This window comes from Carassius carassius, chromosome 38 (genome assembly GCF_963082965.1).
Source record: "Carassius carassius chromosome 38, fCarCar2.1, whole genome shotgun sequence".
In the NCBI taxonomy this organism is placed as follows: domain Eukaryota; kingdom Metazoa; phylum Chordata; class Actinopteri; order Cypriniformes; family Cyprinidae; genus Carassius; species Carassius carassius.
The window spans coordinates 18,103,797-18,127,748 of NC_081792.1; the positions used below are offsets into that span (position 1 = coordinate 18,103,797).

General features: G+C 36.1%; 1 protein-coding gene across 3 annotated transcripts; it reads right to left on the reverse strand.

Annotated features, from left to right (window-relative positions):
- Window positions 1–9,293: 9,293 nt before the first annotated feature.
- LOC132119457 (protein Mdm4-like) lies at window positions 9,294–23,635 on the reverse strand. 3 transcript variants are annotated; one of them, XM_059529438.1, is made up of 11 exons: window positions 23,496–23,635; window positions 23,046–23,143; window positions 19,339–19,413; window positions 19,119–19,252; window positions 18,437–18,486; window positions 15,048–15,112; window positions 13,371–13,476; window positions 13,097–13,257; window positions 12,789–12,974; window positions 12,623–12,691; window positions 9,294–10,344 (listed from the first exon to the last, which is right to left on the reverse strand). In XM_059529438.1, exons 2-11 carry the CDS (start codon window positions 23,127–23,129, stop codon window positions 9,778–9,780), a joined length of 1,497 nt encoding a protein of 498 aa, XP_059385421.1. In that variant the 5' UTR covers window positions 23,130–23,143; window positions 23,496–23,635; the 3' UTR covers window positions 9,294–9,777. The 3 variants fall into 3 exon arrangements, with proteins under 3 accessions (XP_059385421.1, XP_059385422.1, XP_059385420.1); XM_059529439.1 differs by having other exon boundaries at window positions 12,789–12,959; window positions 23,316–23,629; XM_059529437.1 differs by having other exon boundaries at window positions 23,316–23,629.
- Window positions 23,636–23,952: the final 317 nt, after the last annotated feature.

Below are 23,952 nucleotides of genomic sequence, written 5' to 3' on the forward strand. Positions count from 1 at the left end.
AGAAACCTCCTGCTCCAGTCATGCTTGTGAATCAGTCTCTTCAATCAACCAGATCAAACACTTCATCATCAGACTCTTGCTCTTGGTAACGTATAAACATACCATCTTTTCTCCAGGGTCACCCCTTCATGGAAATGGACGTTTCTTGCCCGGCACGCGCTGTACGCAATAGACCAATCCAGAGGCCATCTATCTACGGCTCTGGACCAATCACAAAGGACTACGCCATCTGACCAATCACAGCACCTCACAGTGCCAGTGAGGGCTCACAGAAAGGAGCGTTTAAGGAGACTGATTCTTTGAACTGCTTCACACGAGTAGTTTAAGAATAATTTAGAAATGAGGTCAAATTAAATGTATTTTCTGAGACAACTAACTTTTTTTTTTTAACTTGCATGCAAGTGACTCATAAAACAACATTAGCTACTTTAAAAATGGCAGAATAGGGGCACTTAAATGTCATGTCCCATTTAAAAAATAATAATAATAATAAATTTAGTCTGTGGTATCTTCAAATACAGTCATGGATGGAACATCTTAACATTTAAACTAATCAACTGAAAACCATTCAGTAAGAAGGCACAGACATTGGACCATAAACCTGTTGCCTCCATGAACTCAAGGAAACACAAGTACACATGGTAGCCTACACTACTGCCTGGAGTTGGTAAGAAGGATTTTATGTTGACTCAGACTACATTTATGTGATAAAAAATTCAGTAAAACCTTAATATTACTCAAATAAAAAGAACAGTTTCCAATTTCTATTTTAAAATGTAGTTTATTCCTGTGATGCACAGCTGAATTTTCAGCAGCCATTATTCCAGTCTTCAGTGTCACATGATCATTCAGAAATAATTCTTATCATTCTCATAATATTGTCAGTGTTGAAAACAGTTGCGTTGCTTAATATTATTGTGTAATTATTATTATTATTATTGTATTTGTTAAAGTTGAAAAGAACAACATTTATAACTTTTAAGCAGTAGTGTATACAATACCTGATGTAACTGCAAACTTGCTTAACAATACTTCTTGCAATAGTACACACAACATTCACAAATTTTTTTTTGATGCAGTTCATGCTACATACAGTGAAAAATACACCCTAACCTCAGCCGTTCAAGACAAGACCAGCCTGTTGCTCTCTTTTTACTTTCCTTTAAAGTGTTCCCATTTTCAAAGCCAGGAAGCAGTTTGGTGGAAAGATGATAGAAAATTGATTGTGAAATCTATTTAGTGTGGCTATCGATTTCCCTGTAAGGGGAAGGAAGGCAGACCGTGCGAGTAAGATAATGGAATATGGAACGGGGGAGCAAGAGCCCAGAAATGGGAAGTAACACTGGCTAATGGAGTAGAACTGGGCTGTTTTAGGTGGGGCATGAGAGTGTGTGCACGTATATTCGTGTGAGAGGTCCCCACATCTACGATAACACTGCATTTAGCTCTGCATTTCAATTCATCCATATTAAAGGAACAATTGAAAAAAATATATATATTTGGTCCTTATTAACTCAATCAAATATTGTTCCAAATCTGATAGCTACCAACAGAACACCAAATGAAACACCAAATATCTTTTTAAAACTTTTTTTTGTTAACATATAGAGGAAAGTCATACAGGCTGGACAAAAATAACATGAGTTTTAAAAATACAGATTAAAAATAATTTTTTAATCAACAATTCTTTTAAAATTCTTAACTCTCATTTATTATTGAATGGGAAGATTTCCATTTCAAATAAATACTGTTCTTTTTGACTTTCTTTACATCAAAGAATCCTGGAACAAAAATGTTTTATGGTTTCCACAAAAATATTAAACTGTTTTCAGAATTTATAATATAAAAAAAAAAACCTGAGCATCAAATATTATATCATGCACTGAATGATCATGTGACACTGAAGACTGCCCACATGGAAAGAACCTATATGTGGATATATGCGCATATATGAAACCTATATGCAGTGTATATGCATATATATGCTTCATATATGCACATATATGATAATATATATACTGCATATATGCGTATATATGCCACATATAGGCAAAATTGAGGTGCATATATGTGCATATACAGGAAATATAGGTCTCCTGTATTGCTTCTTCATATCCACATATAAGCCCTATACATACAAGATATATCTTCTATATAGTTAATGGCAGGATCTGGTCATTTTGTAGCTCATCATATCCCATTTTTGACTGTCATACATGATGCCTAGCTCATATTTTCTATTATCAAGGCAAAAACTAAGAATTAACGAAAAGAATTATGCAAGAACTTATGTATGTACGAACACGTGAAATTGGTATCACATGTAATTGGCATGTTATGGAATTTAACTATGGCAATATATTAACATGATATACAGAGCCGGACAGTAACGGAGTACATTTACTTGAGTACAGTACTTAAGTACAATTTTGAGGGATCTGTACTTTACTCGAGTATCATTTTTGGGGAGTACTCATGACTTTACTCAACTACATTTAAGAGGCAAATATTGTACTCTTTACTCCGCTACATTTCTATCCATAACCGTAAGTACCCGTTACTTCTTCAGCCCCGTCCACACGGAGACGGACCCCCGATCTTTTTTTCCCTCGTCTCAAGAAATATCCGCATCCACACGAAACCGATGTAGCATACATGCCAGACCAGCATGTGGCGCTGTAATTCTGCCACAGCGATACACTTAAAACAGAGAAGAAGACATGGATTTGCTGCGCGTGGTACACAAACGAACATGGAACAATACATTTATTAATCCGTGTTAATGTTAGCGTTCAGTGTTTGTTCATGTTTCTGTTACTGTTACGTGATGTAGTGGTGTTTGACTAGGGGCGAGACGTGGGCTGATGACGTCATATTTTCAGAAAATGTACGGATTCGCCGTCGAGAAGAAACGCAAAGGCGGCGTTTTCAAATATATCCACTCTGGGACCCGATTTCAAAACATCGGTTTCACTCTTCCAAAACGCCAGATCCGTGTGGACGAAAACGCCTATCCGCAAAAAAATTTGTGCGCTGAAAAAAAAGAGGAAAAAATAAAAATCTCGGACACCCTATCAAACGTCATTGGATAGTGCAGCAAGGAAGAGGAGGAGGAGGAGGATGATGAGGCGCGTCATGACAGACCTTCAAAGAATATTAAAGATATTTTTTTTTTCTGTTCAGTTTTTTGTCTTATTTTTGTTCTTGTACTATTGATTGTTCTTGTAAATACATAATGTACATTTCTATATTTTGGACTTTTATTTATGTTGCCTAGCAGGTTTTTTGACTTAATTTGGTTCTTGTACTATATTTTTTGTTTTGTACTATTTGATCGATCTTGAGTAAATAAATAATGTACATTTCTACATTTTGGACTTTTATTTATGTTGCCTAGCAGCTATGGATTTTAATTTTACTATTATAGGTGAACGTATAGGTACATATATACGTGCATATATGTACCTTTATAGGTATATGTATGCCCATATATATATCTGTTCATATATGTGTACATATATATGTGTGCATATATGTACATATAATATAGGAAAACGGCCAATTTAATATATGTCACATATATTAAAAACATATATCAAAACCTATATTGAAACATATGTTTATATAGGTTTTTTCCATGTGAGTGGAATAACGGCTGCTGAACATTTCACAATATTTGAAAATAGAAAAAAAAGTTAATATATAATAAATAATTAAAATTTTATATTTCACAAGATTAAAAGTTATTTTTTGTTTGTTTGTTTTTTACCACATAAATGAGCATACTGATCCCAAACTTTTGGTAACTTCTAAGTGAAAGGTGTACTCTTACTTTCTGCGGCAGCATGGTTAGAAATCCCTAGACCTTGCTGTTTCATTTGCTGTTTCAATTGCTGTTTCACATCACTGGACAGACAGATTTTGTCAATGACTTGTATTGAAAAAGGAAAGGAAGTAAGTCTGGAAGAAAAGCTCAGAGCAGTGAACACACACAATATTGACAAAACAATGAGCAGTTAGACAGCTGTGAACACATCATTGCTACAAAAGTGACTATCACTTCATTTAAAATCATCTGGCCATAATTTAAATTATTTAAATAGTCTGGCCATAATTACTTTATAATATGTGAACACAATGAGTTGTCATTTCTCCTGTGTGACTGCTGTCCCATAAAATAAGGAATCGTCCCGTATTTGAGAATAAAATAGCGCGTCCCGTTTTCAATCAATACGGGACGGGGTTTGTCCTGTATTTTCGGAGTTGTCTTCAGTGCAGAATCTCATGCAAATCATCCCACCGACTTTCTGTGAAGACTCGTCCTATTCTGCCCCTGATTGGGTAATACTCGCTGCCATCGTTGGATTGATTGGTTTGTTTCAGGTTCACGGTCAATCAGAGACAGAGGAGGGCGGGTCTCTTGGCAGAGAGTCGATTTGAAAGAATGGCGGAGGCTGCTCCAGATACCCCCCGTCCGAAATTTGTTATTTCCCCAGTTGTAACCTGGTTTCATTGCTGTGATATCTGAGAGGAATTGGATTTAATAGGACTGCTTAGGCTTAGCTAATCAAATGATCGATCTCCTAACTGGCACTGTATTGTGTGTTGTAACGTAACAGCCCAAACTAAAATTGGGTATTTTTATTTAAAGTAATTAATTAATTATTAAAGCGATTTAAGGGAATAAAGAAAAAAAAAGGCTTGTTGTATTAGTGAAATAATTGTAACTATTTGCAACTAATATTTTATTTTTAATTTACATAAATGAATCAAGGAAATTATAGCATATTTTCAATTCAAAAGGGCAAAATTTAATAAATAAATAAAAAAAGTTGAATTTTTCTATTGTAAAACAGTCAAATATTAAAGTATCTACTTACATTTTACCGGGCATTTGTTAACTTATTTAATAATTTTGACATTGATGAGCTAGACTGCTGAACTTTTAGTCTTCATAACAACAAACAGAGCGTTGCGTAATGTAGTGCATCAGAGCAGCATCAATAATAATATCAAGTTCTCACACACTTAAATTCTCCTTACACATACATACATTTCTACTCTCTCTCACACACTTACATTCTCCTTTCACATACATATATTCTTGCTTTACACACATACATTCTCCTTACACATACATTTTTTTTTTTTTTGCTTTCACACACATGCATTCTCCTTTTACATATATATATATATATATACCTTTTTTGGTATCCATTACTCAGACCAGGAAATCCATGTGCAAGACCTGCTCAGCTCTTCCTCACAATTTTACAGTTATGCTATTCAAAGTCATCCTGTTTTCTTTTCAAGTACATATTTTTAGTTTTTATTTTTAACATATCATTATGTATCAACGTGTTCTAAAGATCTGTGTACAAGTACTAAGACACTGATTTTGATCGTATTAACAGGGCTTAACGCTAAAGACATTTTCAACTGGTCCGGTTCGGCCAGTGGTTTATATATTTTTTACTTGCCCTGGCAAAATTTTCACAGGACTTGCCACAATCAATCAATCAATCAATAAGACTTATTGTTTTCATTGTTGACTGTAACATTGTATTGTAATAAATAATAACCATTTTGCACAAATAAACCATGCTTTTTCGGGTCTTTCAGGTAGGCCTAACTATTCCAGTTAAGGATGCACTGATCAGGATTTTATTTATTTTACAATCAAATGAGCCGATTCCCATTCTCGTTGCCAATTTATTTAGTTCTTCTTCTTTTTTTTTCTTTTTTACATGTATTAAATGTTTATTTTGCTCTTTTACTGGCCATACTAACCTTGAGCAAACAAACAAACAAAAAAATATGCAACATGAAGCTAGTGCACAAAACAAAAATATCAGATTGGCTTAATGAATATTTTATTATTACTATTTATTATTATAAGTTTTATTTCCTTAATTATATGTGTGTCTGCACTATGTTTGTACTTTCTGTACTGGAAGCTCCTGACGAAATTTCTTCTGTGTGTAAACACTTGCTTGGCAATAAAGCTCTTTCTGATTCTAATGAAAATTGCTAATTCAATCTCTGACAGCAGGTGGCGCTTATAGAACACTAGTCTAGCACTGAGTGCACGCAGAGCTGCAATTAAAAAAAAATTAAATAAGTAAATGAAAATCTAAAAATAAATAAACCGCAATGAGTCTTGAGTTATTTAAACAAAGATCTCGCTGTCCCTAACTTGCAACATCCCACTTAATTAACTTCCTAAATTAAATGGAAAAAAAAACCTTGTAGCTTATAATTCGTCTATCTGGCAACACGACTGAGGCTGAGCTCGCGTCCTCAATCACAACTCGCTCAAAGTACGAGGCCATGTAAAGTTTTCACAATAATAATATTTATTTATTTATTAAAAACCAAGATAGCTTGCTGAAATACTTCTGCGGCTGCCTTATCTGCCTCAGCCATGCTGATCAAGACCTGTACCGGTGAGCCTGATCGCACCTAACCTGCCTTCCGTTTCAACTAAACGCCTTCCGTTTCCACTATACTCTCTCTCTCTCACACATACATACATTCTTCTCTTACATACATCTATATATGTATGTGTGTATATGTATGAGAAAAGAAAGTGTATGTGTGTGAGAGTAGAAATATATGTATGTGTAAGGAGAATGTACGAGTGTGAAAGCAAAAATATATGCATATGAAAGGAGAATGTATGTGTGTGTAAGAGTAGAAATGTATGCATGTGTAAGAAGAATGAAAGTGTGTGAAAGCAAGAATATATGTATCTGAAAGGAGAATGAAAGTGTGTGAAAGCAAGAATATATGAATGTGAAAGGAGAATGTAAGTGTGTGAGAGTGCCAGAATGAATTAAGTCTTGCACGGCCCCTCATAAATGAACCTTATTTTTTAAGTGTTACCGATTTGTTTATTACGGTTAAGGTGTACAGTCAGGCACATAAGCATTATTTTAATGAGATAAGAGAGATATATTTAATAATAAAAATACAGTGCCTATGTGAAGCAAATAAACAACTTAACTAATTTAAATGATTGTATTCTTCAATAGGCTACTGTAGAATTAACATTATTTAAAACAATTACTAAAGTTCAATAGCAATTAATATTTTTATGAAAACATGTTTTAAGTTGTGATTTACCACCACTGGTATGTCATCGGACCTGTGGTTATCGTGGCCCCGAGGGGTGTCCCCCCCAGGTGTCCCTTATTTTTCTCTATTGAAGGTGGCAACCTAGTGACTGCGGTATATGACTCACTGTACATAAGCTGAGTCATTAGCATTCAATGCATCAAGCTATTTCAGGATTTCTAATAAGTATTTATCATCGGGAAAATCTTATTTAATGAAATTCACATTATTGTCTCTGCATACATGACAGCAACGGATGACTATTTGAGCCTGGCTGCTCCCCTAAAAAAAAGAAAAAAGGGGAATAACAAACTGCAACAGCCTGAAAATTCTACCAGGCAACCTGGACACATGCAGTCAAATCATTGTTTCACACATTGTCAATACTAGTTTCTCAAATGCTACATCTTTCTTATTGCCACAAACTGTAAACAATGTTGGAGAGAGTCAATAATGAAAATATGTCTGTCTGGTCTAAAGCCAGTGTAAAAACAGCATGTAAAGGAGTAATGGATAAACCATAGAAAGAAAGACTGATAAATAAACAGGGTTTTTTTTCCTTCATCATGAGATCAAAAATCATGACATATACAAATGTAAAAAGCTGGAAAAGCCAAAGGGTATCTTATTGCCTCCTTCTACAAGCACATTGAGCCGTTTATGTGTGAACCTCTCAGAGACCAGCTACTGTCAGTTTAACAGATCTAACCTGATGGTAGACCCATTACGGCAAAGGCCTGAGATGGTGAGAGATTAGAGGTGCGATTAGAGGAAGAACCCAATTATCCCTCAGCATGGGGACTGCCCTCTCAAGACACTTCCATTATTGATTTCCAATAACATATGGGCAATACATTTATTTTTTTTTTTTTATCAGTATGTGTTCCCTGGGAATTCAACCCACAACTTTTTGTGCTGCCAACACCATGCTCTACCAATGAGCTACAGAAACACATGAACAGTAAGATTTCAATGCACAGAATATGTATTATGAAAGAACTGCTTTTATCTGTTGAGAATATAAACAATTTATATAAAGGTTGGGTTATTCAAAAGCTATAAACACCAGTCAAAAGGCAAGAAAGCATCATGTTACCACTAAAGATTTCTAAAGATCATTTAAACTGAAAGGCTGTTACTGCCTCCTTGTGGTAGAAAAAAAGACACTTACTTTTTTCTTTGGTAACCTGAAATGTTTTCTACAATAGATTGCATGGCAAAGCTGTTAAAAAAAAAAAAAAAAAGAGAAAAAGTCTGTTACTGCTCTGTAATAAATTGGCAAAATAAATTGAGACTAAAAAAAAAAATTAACAACAGCATTTATTTCCATTGATTATTTATTTTACGGTTTAAAAAGACCCAAAAAATTACTGTTCAGATTAAATCTGAGCAGAAACAAGGTTTGGCTAAAACAAACTAAACAACCAAATAAACTTCATTATATAATTGCATTGTCTTAGGATTAATTTGTTTTTGATTCCATACTATGAGGCATAATGGCAGTGAAATAGCGGTGATTGTACCACACATAAAAAACAAAAACAAAATTAAGATACATTTAGATTGACATCCTCATTACACAGCATTCATTAGAAATAAGCAAATCTAGCCCTATGGGTTTAATGCGTGTGAAAGCTCTTTACCCTCTAATGGCTGAGGACAACAGATTTCCTTTTCAAAGAGCCCTCGATGCACTTAAACGATGCACAACAGACTGAATCCACTTTGTTACAGGAAACAACACACAAAAACCCTAAAATCCCATATAATAGAAGTGCTCTGATAAATTTGACTTTGCTTACTGCCATCAATATATTATTTTGAGAGAAAGAAAAAAATAATAATAATTACCACACTTTGCTTTCAAAACACTTTTCCATAAATGTAATCCTACCTGGCAGTTCCATGAAAATAAAAATATTACCATCTGTAATACAATTTGTTTTCTCTGTGACTGGTCATCCCATTAGATGTCATCTACCAAAACTAAAGTTTATAAATAAATAAATAACCCCGTGTAATCCACTTAAAGCACCTTTTCAAAGAACAACCCTTCACCAGGTGTATTAAACATCACACTGCAGGTGAATGCCTGAAATATGCAAGGGGGAAAAAGAAAAGTTGTTCTAATATAAACTCTAATCTTCTAGAAGTAAAACCAACGTTCAAGTACACTGAAAGGACTTTTAAATGCACTTATAGCAAACTGTCTGGTGTGTTTAAAGTAGTAAAAGTTAGGATTTTAATTGTTTATGCAGGCACAAATACTGAAGCCATGCGATTCTTCTGGGTCTATTATTATTTCTGACCCATGATTTATACCTTTCCACTCTCAGTAGCAAATCATGGTGGCTAACCCTCTCCTTCACATGACAGAAAGCAGATGCAAAGAAATTTGTTATGCTAACGAAATAATGGTGAACCATCAATACAAGCCCACATTCTTTAAATTACATTCTGTACATTATATATACACTTGATTTGTAATACAATATAAATCATAGATACACTGTACTACTACACTGATAACACTGTGCTTTCATTTTAGCCCAGAAATGGTTTGTCAATTTCTCTGTCTTCTTCTGTATATGTACAAAGAAACAATAAAAAAAAACTAGTATATGAGTGTTTTTTACAATACATGCCTTTAAGATGCTTTGGTCATGCTATGAAGGTTTTAATGACCTTCTGTATAACCTGGCCACAGCCTGGGCAAGGAGCATGAAATTTGTGCAGCTTGCGGGCACAGGGGAAACAGGTGATCAAGTGAGCTGTGCGGCCGTGGATGATGTTTCCGTTTCGGGGCAGCACTCGGCACAGCTTGCAGGGTTCCAGTATGGCCTCCGGTTGGCATTCCGTCTCCATGTCCAGGGTATCCTGGCTGTCTCCCTCTGAGCTCTCCTGTAAGTGGTGGTGAAGCTGAAAAGGACCCTTTCCTTTAGACGAAGAAGAGGATGATGGGGGGATATTTCTAGAGACTTGGTGCGAGGGGAGGACGACTGGGTCAGACACAGTCCTAAGGCAGTCAGGCATGTCAATTCCATCATCATCCTCCTCGTCTTCATCCCTCTCAGGACGTGAACTGCAGATGGGGATGTCTGGCACGGAAATGGAGTGTACAAGACGAGGACAATCCTTGTACCAGTCTTTCCGCAGAGCCCAACAGCGCATACAGTACCGTTGAAGAGGGGTGTTAAACTTGCGGCACTCTGAACACTGCCACGCATCCTGCCAGAAGAAGAGGTCATGATTAATATATGCCTTCCATGTATGTAGAACTATTTTATAACATAAATAGAAGAATATAAATAATAAATTTATATTTACACACAAATTTTTTTTTTTTAAATATTACCCTATAAATACTAAACTCATTATACAAAAATGCTAAAGTTTGGGGTGAGCATTAGGGCAGAACGATTAATTGCATTTGCGATAATGTCGCAATATGAAAAAGAAACGTGATTTTTCAATCACAGAGGCTGCAATTACACTCGTTCACGTGACACGCGAGAGTAAAGAGGTTCACATTACTTTGTTTGCAGTGCATATGTGGTGTTTTTTTCCAAGCTTATGTTAACGGATTACAGCATTCACACTGCACACATGGTTGTGTTTTGACAGTGCGTTTAGGAGTGGTGCGTCTGCAGCAGTGCAGAGATCGTTTCCACCCAGTCTATTTTTGCTGCACTGCAAGCACTGAATTAAAGTAACAGCACATTGTCTGCATAAATATAAATATGCATTCACACAAAAATTTAGCAATTTCATCATAAATGCATATAATTAAAATCTGTGTTTCACAGTCAACACATAGGCTATGGCTTTTTGGCTAGGTTTAAAGGAAAAGAGCACTTTTAAATAAACAGAAATAATTTTGAAGTTCTTAAAGTTCTTCATGAACCACAGGATTGCTTGTTATAAAGATTTAAATGCAAATAAGAAAAGGCAGTAGAGTTGACTTTTTCTGTCAATGGTAAGTTTTAATTTAGCAACTTAATATATAAATCTAGAAGTTAATGCAAAAGTAAAAAGCGTTGAATAATTGATGAAAGATTGTATTACTGTACTGTGTAAATAAAGAATCACAATGTTGAAAAAGCATTTCAAGTACCGGTAATAATGTTTGGACTTAAGATAATGGATAGATGTTGTATTTGTGGTAAACAGCCACAGATCAGGAGCAGACTCCTGTGTGAAAGCACAGTCCGTGCTGCTTCTTTACCACACATGGACTACATACAAACTCAAACAGAGTATGTGAGACACTCACATACAGCTCACAAAATCAGGCTTGCGCTGTCTAAGCTATTGTGAAACAATTACACGATTGTAATAAAAATTTTTTAAAAAAAAAACACAGTGCATTATCAAACAATTAATTGAGATAAATATATTTTTGAAAAATGCCCCCCTCCACCCCTCAAAAAAAAAAAAAAAAAAAAAAAAAAAAAAAAAAAACACTCGCACAAGAGTCAACTAAGAGAGGGATTCATTTTCAAAATTAATTTTCAAACATGAGATTCAGGCCCTGAATAAATGTCTAAAAATCTTGATTGGGTCATCACTATAAATAATTCTATATGATAAACAGAAGGCTTTAAAAAGATCTATATCGGTGATCAAATTTGTATCGGTGATTTCTGTGATCGGCCTCAAAAATGCTGATCGGAGCACCCCTAGCCTGTGTGTGTCCTATGCCTCCACAGACCGCATGAAACCCACAATAAATAAATAAATAACAGAAAGAATAATAATATTAACAGTTATTCTCTCTATGCCATTGTTCAATGTTTCAAGTGATGCAGGTGTTTTTTTCCTTGTAGGTTTTTTAAAAGAAAAATAAACAATTAAATAAATAAAAATTCATAATGTTTAGAGCATTCATGCATCACATAATTTAATCATAGCCTGGCCTACAGAAAATAAAATTTCTGTTTAATCTATCTAATATTGTGTTGATCATACTATACAATGATTTTTAACTCGTCTTTGTTGACTTGACTTGACTATTCTAATTCTATTCTTAAAAAAAAATCTAACTACCTTTCTAATCTTTTTTGTATTCTATTTTCTTTTCATTTATTATGCAATTGTATGTGTCTGTGTGTGTGTGTGTGTAAAGATCTCTAATACTAGCTTGCTCTATTCTTTTTTTTATTCTATCTGTTAACAGATCTAACCTGATGGTAGACCCATTACGGCAAAGGCCTGAGATGGTGAGAGATTAGAGGTGCGATTAGAGGAAGAACCCAATTATCCCTCAGCATGGGGACTGCCCTCTCAAGACACTTCCATTATTGATTTCCAATAACATATGGGCAATACATTTATTTATTTTTTTTTATCAGTGTACTGTGTTAACCTAACTGAGACTTGTTATAGCACTTATATATCATTGCTCTTTTTGTTGTTTTTGATTGCTTCCACTGTCCTCATCTGTAAGTCGCTTTGGATAAAAGCATCTGCTAAATGAATAAATGTAAATATATAGACACACACACACCTGTGTGGAGATCTTAGTATCAGTGTCATCACTTAAACATTGAGAGTCATCATCCTGATCTTCTTGCATCTGAAAGTGAAAATGATTTGCATTTAGCTGGTTATGATGACTCAATTATCTGAAACAATACAGTCACTAAAGAAAAAAAATGAAAAAGCAACATTACCTTCCTTTCATCTTTACGATCTTTCCAAGTCTCCTCTTCTTCATGTGGAGATTCTGCGTCACTTCCCTGCTCCAGCACTGCCTCCATCTCAACACTCACTTGCTCACTCTCTGCTTCATTCAGGAACCAAAGATCATCTGTGGTGTCAGAAACGATGGCCGCATCCTCGTCCTGTCCAGGAGAGAGCTGTTCCCTCAGTCTAGTTGTGTGACAGTTTTACTACACTGACTTAACTTAAATAAAACTAGAGGATTTTTCTTCATAAAAATGGCCATATGAATTATGATCTGGGTATCATGCCCTCTTACTTGATTGGTGTGAATATCCGTTGAACCAATGCTCGGGCGATTGTAATTACTTCGTAGGTTACCCAGAAACCACCAGGGCAACCCAGAAAGGTCCCACTCTTCCAGAGTAACATCCAGCTTTGGCCGTTTGCAAGCAGACCTAGGCAAGCCATCTGAGGAGTCTGGTAGGATAGATCAATATCTGATCTTAAAAAAACATTACAGTTGCAAAAATTTAATGATAATTCGGATATTCATTACATTGGCTGAAGTGTGTTTGGTGGTTCACGCAGACCTTCATCAGAATCACGTGGCCTGCGTTGTGAGCAGCTCTGCATTGCACCAGTGGTGGAACTACCAACAATGAGAACTTGTCCAGAGCTAACCGAACCACTGGAAACCTACACGGAAAAGGGAAAAGTCGAATCAGCACACAGCAATGACATGACACTTGGTAGGACAGCAGTTCCTTCACAGCAGGTGCCCGTGGGTGTGGCAACAAAAGGTCAAGTTCTCATAAGTAGTGGGAGGGGAAAATATAGGAAGTTTCTAAAAAGGTGCTTAGAATGGGTTACAAATTATGGAGATATTAGACACCGCTGCAGTTACAAGTGCAAACAAAGTAGCAACAAACAAGTAGACGCCTGGTATCTAAATTACATCTCATAAATAATACCAGTCATGTGTAATATTGAGAAAAAAAAAACACCCAATCCAAAATAACACTTTTCATATTATTAGTTTATATTATTAGTATAAATCACTTAAAACCTTTTGATTTAAAGTGCTGTGATCAGCACAAATGCATGATGGTACCAGGCAAATCATCCCAGACTGCTTTTACCAAACCCAACTAATTTCATTCTGCCAAATCACAAACATAAACCATGCCAATGGCGTTTAATTTGGATGGATGGATGACAGAGGAGACAGCGTAGAAAGGGCCAGTGAACTGAGAAGGAAGCTGAAGTCCTACCGAAAGAAACAACGATGCAGAGAAGGAAACTCTGAGCGACAAACAGAGACAGGTACTCTGTCCCCCCGCAGCCAGGCCCATGCTGGTGGCTTCTCTGGAAGAACCACCAGGCAAAGCCAGCCGTGGGGAAGTACAGAGACGGTGCCACTCTGTACAGATACGGCTGGTGGAGACAGCTGCTGTCCTCCCCTTCATGGCAAACAGACTACGAATCATGATGCAATTCTATACACATTGGGGGTAGTCGTGGCCTAATGGTTAGAGAGTCGGACTCCCAATCGAAAGGTTGTGAGTTCGAGTCCCGGGCCGGCAGGAATTGTGGGTGGGGGGAGTGCATGTACAGTTCTCTCTTCACCTTCAATACCACGACTTAGGTGCCCTTGAGCAAGGCATCGAACCCCCAACTGCTCCCCGGGCGCCGCAGCATAAATGGCTGCCCACTGCTCCGGGTGTGTGTTCACAGTGTGTGTGTGTGTTCACTGCTCTGTGTGTGTGCACTTTGGATGGGTTAAACGCAGAGCACAAATTCTGAGTATGGGTCACCATACTTGGCTGAATGTCACTTCACTCACTTCACAAAAAAATGCATAGTAGCAAAAGTCTGAGCAACCACAATGGAAGGAAAGATGTGAAAGCTTGAGAAGACAATACAGACATTAAAGAAACATTTATTAGAGCATAATTATTATTATTTTTATTTTTTTTAAAGGTAAAAGCTGACAAATGTAAAAGGCTGTGAGTGCTGCATCCCAAAAAAAAACAAAAAAAAAAAACAACCCAAAATCATTTTTAAATTCACAAAAAAAAAAAAATACATCTAGTAACCAAAATGCCCTGCACATAGCACTTTTTTCAGGCTTTCATTTAAATGGAAAACACAATTAATCAATAACTTAGATTTATCATGATAGGATTCATTTGATTTTATGATCAATTGTTTACCATGAAGAGGAGTAATGGACACTGTTTCTCTTGTGCACCATGCTGTAGTTTTACCTGACCAGGATCTTCACTTGGAGACTCATTAGAATCCTTGCCGACTGAAAGATTCTTTGCTGCATCTGTATTTCAAATAAGACATAATAACAAAAACAAACAAAAGAAAAAAAACCTGCCCTTATTCACCAAGCAAAGTCACCATTCAAAGTCGCATCAGTCCAAAAATACGACACGGTGAGGAAAAAAACATATATAAGTCGCACTGGACTATAAGTCGCATTTATTTAGAACCAAGAGAAAACATTACCGTCTTCAGCTGCGTTAGGGCGCTCTACGCTGCTCAGTGTAGACTACAGGAGCACTGAGCAGCATAGAGCGCCATCTCGTGGCTGGAGAAGGTAATTAGGGGTGCACCGAAATTTCGGCCGCCGAAAATTTTCGGCCGAGATGGCTTTATCGGTTTCGGGACTAAATAAAAAAAACAGCCGAAAACGTAAACCGAAAATGAATGTCACCCGCCCCTACCATCCGTGAGCAAGCGCTTAGGTTTCACTCACGGTCGAGCTGTTATCACGCGTCTGCCTATCAAAAGGGCTGTCACAATCAAAAAAAGCTCGTCACAAAAGCTGCACAATCGATCGGACCAACCAACACAAGTTTCGAAAATGAAAACAGGGAATCGATTTTAACGGCCTTCTCTCGGAGCGCATCCAGCTCGTCACTATACGCTCGCAGCGAACGCGCGTCACACAGCAACTGCAGGTTCTGACACACACACACACACACACACACACAGAGCCTATTAGTGCATAATATCAATGTAGCCTTCAGTAATGTTTTTCATTGATGTTATGGCAGTCCACATTGCTGACTTGTGCGCGTCTCAAGCACCCACCTGCCTGTTTAGTTGTCGGTGGATTTGCCTATATTTGGCGTTGAAAAACGGATCAACGCCAAATATAGGCAATTTACTAACGATTCAATGAACACTTTGCCTATGTCTCAAAAATCGAACAGGATTTTTTTTTTTTCACAAAAGTGACAGCCCTATACGAGAGGACACCAAAGTTGCAATATGTAACATTTGTTCTGCAAAAATCTCCAAAATTGTTGATTTTTTTGCACAATTTTTAAAAAACTATTTTATTTGATGGAACATAAAACTTGAAGAATAATTATTATTTATATTTATTGTAAAAAATATTTTATGTTTTGTTATGTAACTGTTAATAAAAGTTTGATTATTATATTGTGATTTTTCAATTCAGATCCATTAAATCCAAGCAATATATATATATATATATATATACACGTTTTTAAAAGAAGCCATTTTCGGCTTCAGTTTCAGTTTTCGGCCAAGTGCATCCTAAATTTTCGGTTTCGGCACAGAATTTTCATTTCGGTGCATCACTAAAGGTAATGTTTTCTCTTGGTTTTTCAAATTAATTTTGATAAATAAGTCGCAGGACCAGCCAAACTATGAAAAAAAGTGCGACTTATAGTCCAGAAAGTACGGTATATATATATATATTTTATTATTTTATTTTTTTTTTTTAACTTCGTCAAAATTCTGTATGAAGATTGCACAGTACACTAACCTGGTAATACAATGACAAAGTTGTGTGTGTGTGTGTATGTGGGGGCGGGGGGGTTAAAAGAAATTCAAAATTAAAAAAAAGTTACTCAAGAAAAGTAATCCACTACAAATTACTAATTACTGCTCTAAAATTGTAATTTGATTACATTACTGATTACTGCATGTAAAAAGTAATCAGATTACTAATTACTTTACTTTCAAGTTACTTTGAAAACCTATTAAACCTACAAGAAAACACTACAAACAAAGTGAAACTCAGTTCTTTCCGTAATTTAATATAAACTGAAAGATATTACAGAAATATGAAAACAGCAACTTGACTTAAAGATCCAATGCATTTCTATAACTTAACATTCTTAACATAAACTTGCCTAACAATGACAACTGTAGTCTTTTTAAATGTATATACAGTATGTCTTAAGTACAACATTCCTTGCTGCGTGCAACATGCACTGTATATGTGTGCTAGCTTGTACTAACTGTGTTTGTGTGCATTAAAGACAGGAAAAAATACTTTAAATCGATAACACTTGAAAACAGTATTTATAAAATAAAACAAAATAAAAAACATTGCATATTTGAATGCTGAAATGTAGTTGTTTTTCAACTACAAAGTGAAAGTTTATTCTACACAACAGGGTACTAATATGCAATTATGTATGCAGCAAGTTTCTTTCTTGAAACTGTTACTTGTGACATATTTGCAAATCTCAGAGCATAGCTTTTCTGTTATGGTTTTTGCTAAGTCTTACTTTTGTCATTAGGTTTAAATTAGATTTGTTGACGCATGTCCATTAAGTAAAAAAAATGGGTTTGCTATAGGCTACACATTAGCCAAAAAAGACTTAAAAATGTAGGGAACAAGTAAAAAGTCCATATGTCTGCGGTTGTGGAGACATATTCCAAACGCTCGAATGTTTTTTAAGTTCATACTCAATATCCGCATAGCATTTATCTAGATACCTTGCAAATGTATTTCGGTCCTGCAAGGGTACAGAGCTGTCCGTCACGGATATCATCGTAAGCAAGTCTCTAAGTGACTGCGATTCCACAGTCGACAAGGGCAGCATTTCCTCCACCACATACGCTGCTACAGCTCTCTTCACCTGTCCAGAAGTTACCTTCCCTCCCGATCTTGAACAAAAATCCAATCTTAGCTTGTTTAGACGAGGTTGCACCGCTCTCGTCTCGGGCGTAGGTAACGTTATCTTCCTTGGCGACGAGTTTTGTCGTAGAATGCACTCTGTTCAAGTGCTTCAACAAATTGCTGGTCGAGTTAATAGCGGTAGAAAGTTCTTTAGAAATTGCGCACAGTTTGCATTTAACAGCTATATTTTTGTTTTTACAATCACAAAACTCAAAATAATGTTTATATTTCCACTTGAAGAAACAACCACCACACTTGTCGTCTCAGTCCATTTTAACAGCACGAGTTCTCCAGTAATTCATTAAAGCGCATGCACAATAACTGACGCAGCCGCCCCAAAACCTGATTAGAAATGCATTTTAATTTATTTACTTTAATATTTTTTCTTACCAATACATTTGTAACGCAAGTAACTTAATTTTATTGACATCAGTAACTGTAATCAAATTACATTTATTTTAAATGTAATGAGTTACATTACTGCGTTGTCACGAAAAGTAATTAGAATACAGTAACGCATTACTTTGTAACGCGTTATACCCAACTCTGATTCAGACACACCTCAACATTAAAGGTGGGGCTAATCAAAATGAGAGAATGCAACAGTAAAAGGGCTAAATGGCAGCATGACAAGTCATTCAAGATCATTCAAAATATGCATCTCTGGGAGATCAAATTCAACAACAAGAAGGGTGGACTTACCCGAATTGTTCAAAATAAATAAATTCTTCTTCAACATCTCATAGACAGGACTATGAAAGGAAGAAAAGAAAGACATAAATACCTGAAATATGTTGATTTCTCTAAATAACACGAAAAGATAAGTGACAAATAGCTGCATCAGCAAGAGCAATTAAAAAGCTGGTTTATTGGATATATTGAGGTTTTCAGAGTTAGTTGTTAAAGGGGTAGTTCACCCAAAAAAGACTGTCACCATTTACTCAATCTCATGTTTTTCTAAACTTTCTTTATTCTGCAAACCATAAAAGAAGATACTTGGAGAATGTTGGTAATCATACAATGTTAGTGACCACTGACTTCCATTTTATTATCCGATTTGATTTAATACATCGCACAGCAAGTCATCTTCACCACATCTAAATGCTTTAATGAAATGAGTTGCAGCCATGTGATTGGCTGATTAGCAATTTGTGTTACCAAACAAATGAACAGGTGTACCTAATAAAGTGGCCTGCGAGTATACATTTTCAGCCAAATGTGAGAGCATTTGTGTGCGTGTGTGTGAAATTACGTGTAATTTATATTGGTCATCAGCCAACCTACTGGCTATCTAGATAGTCAACAACTGAAAAAACCAACTCAAATGAGAGACAGGTTTCTGTTTCTCTTACATTTATCACCTTATTGGTAGTTATAAGCTCACCTGGGGTTCTTAACGGAAAAGCTTCCTACTTCCAGTAGCTCTCCGAGTGGGTCATCTTGACAGTGGACGATGTGCTGTCTCTGTTTGTCATAGAGCTGCTTCATCATGATGTACTGACCCAAGTAGTGCATGACCTAGTCAAAAACACTCTCATTATTAAATGTACTTTATCAAGCTGTTCAAACTCTTAGCTAAAGCATGAGTCAATCAGCAGAGGTACCTCTTTTAGGGTAAACATCTCCTCCTGAGCACCTGCTACTCTCAGGATCTGCAGTAGCGGAGGTTTAGGGTGGACCTGCAGAAACAACAACAACAACAACAAAAAAACATACATTTAAACCTATAAAGCCTATTATATCATAAACATGAATTTCTAAGGCCTCTAAACCAGAGATCCTCAACCACCAGCTCACAACACAGTACCGGGCCACTGCAGAGTTCTGGGAAAAATATGTATAGATATGACACGCTGTTACTTATTGTGCATTAATGATTGTTTTAACTATTCTGTATTTTCGTATGTTGTATGCGATTGCTATGGAGTAGCAATTTGACGAATCTGTTGCTTGGAGTTAGATTACTCATTTTCTTTATTTTTATTTGACAGTATAGTTTTCCCTAAACATAGCACATACCGAACCATACCAAGCCATGAGTAAGCTGAACCATTCCAACCCTTGTGAGTGTGTGTGTGTATATTATATATATATATATATATATATATATATATATATATATATACACACACACACAAATATATATATATATATATATATATATATATATATATATATATATATATATATATATATATATATATATATATATATATACACACACACACACATACAAATATATATATATATATACACACACACACACACACACACACACACACACACACACACACACACACACACACACCTACACCCCACTCCCCTTCCCATATATTCAAAATATAAAATAGGTTGGAGACCCCTGTTCTAAACTGTAAAATAACCGTAACGTTTCTGCAAAACCTGTCGCACACAACCACCTACTAACATTCTGCCCTCTAATTGATACTTTTTTTAAATAATTTTTTTTTCAGCAAGTAAAAGGCCTTTTATAGTATAATTGTAAAAATGTCCACATTTAGGTTGTAGTATACATCCTTTTTGCTATGAACTCTTAAAATTGTATTAAATACAAGAATAACTTAAGTAATATTTCAAGACGAACATTTACTGTATTACTAAAAATTTTACTGACTGGTTTACAGAATTCACACACACACACACACACACACACACACACACACACACACAACGAGGTTGTAAGGAATGTTTAGTTGTACAGCTATCAATAATCTAGCTATAAAACTATCAATAAAAATTATATGTTTGCCCCACACAATTAAAATAACTTAAAGGGATACTCCACCCCAAAATGAATGTCATTAATTACTTGCACCCATGTCGTTCCAAACCCGTAAAAGCTTCGTTCATCTTTGAAACACAATTTAAGATATTTTGGATGAAAACTGGGAGGCTTGTGACTGTCCCATACACTGCCAAGTACGTTACAATATCAAATTCCAGAAAAGTATGAAAGACATGGTCAGAATAGTCCAATAGTAACATTATGAAGTGACGACAATTAAGACAAAAATAATGACTTTATTCAATAATTGTTTTCTCGGTTTCTCTCCACATCACTGTAACAGAGTATGTGAGCGGAGTGGAGCAGCAACAATTTCCCCTCCGTGCTTAGAGCATTCAATAATAACTCTGCTCCAGCTTCACAATTTCCACTCGAAACACCACTCTGCCAACGCTCCGTTGTTAAGTACTTCAGTATGTTTGAAATGTTACATTCATAATGTAGCCTATATTAAAATAAAAAATAAAATAACAGGAAAGATTCAAAGTGCTATTGTGTGCAACCTTTTTTTTCCTACCACATGCCAAACTAATAACATGGTTGTCAGCATTAAAAGGTATAATTGCTGCTTTCTGCTGTGCAAATTTTGTTTGTGATGAAAATAACAGTACATTTTCGTCAGTTATTTTATATACAGATCGATGCATTTCTTACAGATTTCTGCTCATTCAAAATCAGATACATATGAAGTAGCTAGGGCTGTCGCGGTTAAGAAATTTCCCCTGCGGTTATTATGGGTGGCTCAATAGCGCGATATGCGGTATTACCGCGTTTTTTTTTTTTTTTTTTTACATAACTAATTTATCCTGATTTTGCTGCATACAAAGCTCTATCTTGAGTTATGTAGCATATATTGTTGCTTTTTTAACTGACAGAGAGACACGTTTTAAAACATTTGTTTATTGTTAAATGCCAAACAGCAACAAGAACATGCGTTTTCCAATCATTTTTTTTAAAGAAATCAAAGAATTCTAACATGTATTAAACGTATTTACGCGCGACTGCAGCGGAAATCTAGACTGATTATCGCGCCACCACTGGTCCACCAGGACAGTGGATTCGCGTTGGAGTCTATGCACTCCTCAAGCAGAAAGCATGTGTGAGCTCGTTATCTGCTCACGCTCTCTTGGGTATGGGCACTGACACGGAGCGAGGTTGTCCATGACTTCAGCAGGTACGCCAGTTACTTTCACGGCTGTATTTTACAGATTTCGCAAAGGCTTCAGCTACTCCTAACTGTCGGCCGGTCTCAGCTGTTCTTTTTGATGTTGCTCCGCAATCTGATGCTTGAGGGGACAGCTGCGCTGGATGGCAGGGGACACTCTAAAACGCTTACAGTGAAAAACGCTTTACATGGCTTAATGTACTAAGACAGTGATATTAACAGACCAAACTCACTAAAAATCATACTAATAAAGTATACTATTTATAAAAAATCAGATGAGCCCTGAATATGAATGCAAATCGTTTAATAACACGTTAAGCCTTTTTCTCTATATTCGCTGGCTCACCCTTTTCCTTGGGTTGAAAGCCAAAATGTTCCCAAACTGGCGACGTGACATTAGGTTTTGGGACGAGATCGAGCGCCTCCCATCGTTTCAGCCGACCTATTCAAAACAAACGAAGAACCATAAAGCTACAATGAGAAAGAGACAGTCGTAACCATACTGTATCATTAATTTATTTAACATTGAATGCACAGTGACAAACTGAAAAAAAAGAAGGCCACAGCCTCATAAAAATTTTTTTTTTTTTTAAATTCTGCTTTGATTTGAAAGAAAACTCAGAAGAGCATGCACTGCCTGCGTTCAGCTCATAATCTCCAAAATGGCGCTACAGTGATTTGGAGAGAAACAGAGGAGAGGAATTGTTGAATAAAGTCGTTATTTTAGTTTTCTTCGTGTACAAACAGTATTCTCGTCACTTAATAATGTTATGGTTGAACCACTGATGGCAGATGGACTATTTTGACGACGTCTTTCATACTTTTCTGGACTTTGACAGTGTAACTTACTAGCCAGTCTATGGGACAGTAAAAAGCCTCCCGGTTTACATACAAAATATCTTAAATTCTATCTTAAGTCAAATTTGTGGGTTTGTAATGACATTGGGGTAAACGATTAAGTTAAGTATCACTTTTAGTATCATTTTTTTATCCATATTATTGGAAGATAAAGTGACAATTAATATTTATATGCATAAAAGCCTCACTGATTTACATTACAAGCTATTTCATGTTGCTAACTATATTATTTTCTCACGATATCACTACATGGCCTGATTAAACATGTCACAAAACATACAGCACATGCACATATGCATTAACTATCAAAAATAAATTTTGACTGAAGTTTCAATGAACAGTATATGTATATATATAAATATACATACACAGCGAAGATTTTTTTTTATTATTTCATGCGTCAGGCTTTCAAGGGGTAAGTGAACTATGAAACCACAACAATGAAAGTTACTATATAGAAGGAGTACACATCTATTACTCACCTGAGACCCTTCCCCTGGAAGAGTCCTGCATGAAGAGCTTGACCCCGTTAACTGAGATGATGATGACGACGACAATGAGGTCATGATTGACTTAAGAACTGTGAGGAAACATTTAAATTCAGAACAACGTATATAAATAAATAAACTAACGTCAATGTATTTTCCTCATGTGCAGCCGCCAGTTAACGTAAAAAAAAAAAAACCACGCATTTCTGTGCTATTTCACGCGCATAGGACATGGATGGTGGAGACTAAACTGACTTTACTTACCATTATCCTAGAGCTGTGATAGTTGGCTGAAAAGTTAAACGTTACGTTAAATAAATTCTCCGAGGCTGAATCAAAGATGCTAGGCTAGCGTGCGAGAGCTACTAACGCGCGACATTCAGACCAAAAAAAGAGCCGTTAACGTTTAAACTAGACCTCGCGTTGTAGTGCATTCACACTCACCGCGTTATCTGTGAATGATTACATGGTTTCCAGTTGTTTAAGAATCAAGTCTGTGTAAAGAAAGGAAGAAGTGTGTGGGTTTTTTGAGCAGTTGCAGTCAGTTGAAGTTGACGTGGTGTATGTCGTCATCGGGGTTGCCACTTGCCAGACCTCACGCGCAGTTCCGTTTTTCCGATTAAAAAAGAAACCAAGTTCATGGTTGTGCCAAAAAACAAAACAAAAAAACACTAAGAATACAATACAGTACTGTGAATACAAGACACTAACACAGTTCTCTCCTAGACAGATAAGTTGTGAAGTCTGAAAGCACCGAGCAGGATACCATTCCTTTAAGCAGCAAGGCTGAATGAGCCTCTTGAAGCTGCTCTTAAAGGAACAGTTCACCCAAAAATGCTTTCTTATGTTGAACATAAAAAAAGATATTTTGAAGATTGCTGGTAATCAAACAGTTGGCAAT

Excerpts from the sequence above, each read along its gene's own strand:
- LOC132119457 (XM_059529438.1), bottom strand. The coding sequence starts at position 23,129 with ATGACCTCATTGTCGTCGTCATCATCATCTCAGTTAACGGGGTCAAGC. Across the intron at positions 19,253-19,338 it reads AGATGTTTACCCTAAAAGAG|GTCATGCACTACTTGGGTCA; the intron begins GTACCTCTGCTG and ends GTTTTTGACTAG. Across the intron at positions 18,487-19,118 it reads TTTTCCGTTAAGAACCCCAG|TCCTGTCTATGAGATGTTGA; the intron begins GTGAGCTTATAA and ends TTCCTTTCATAG.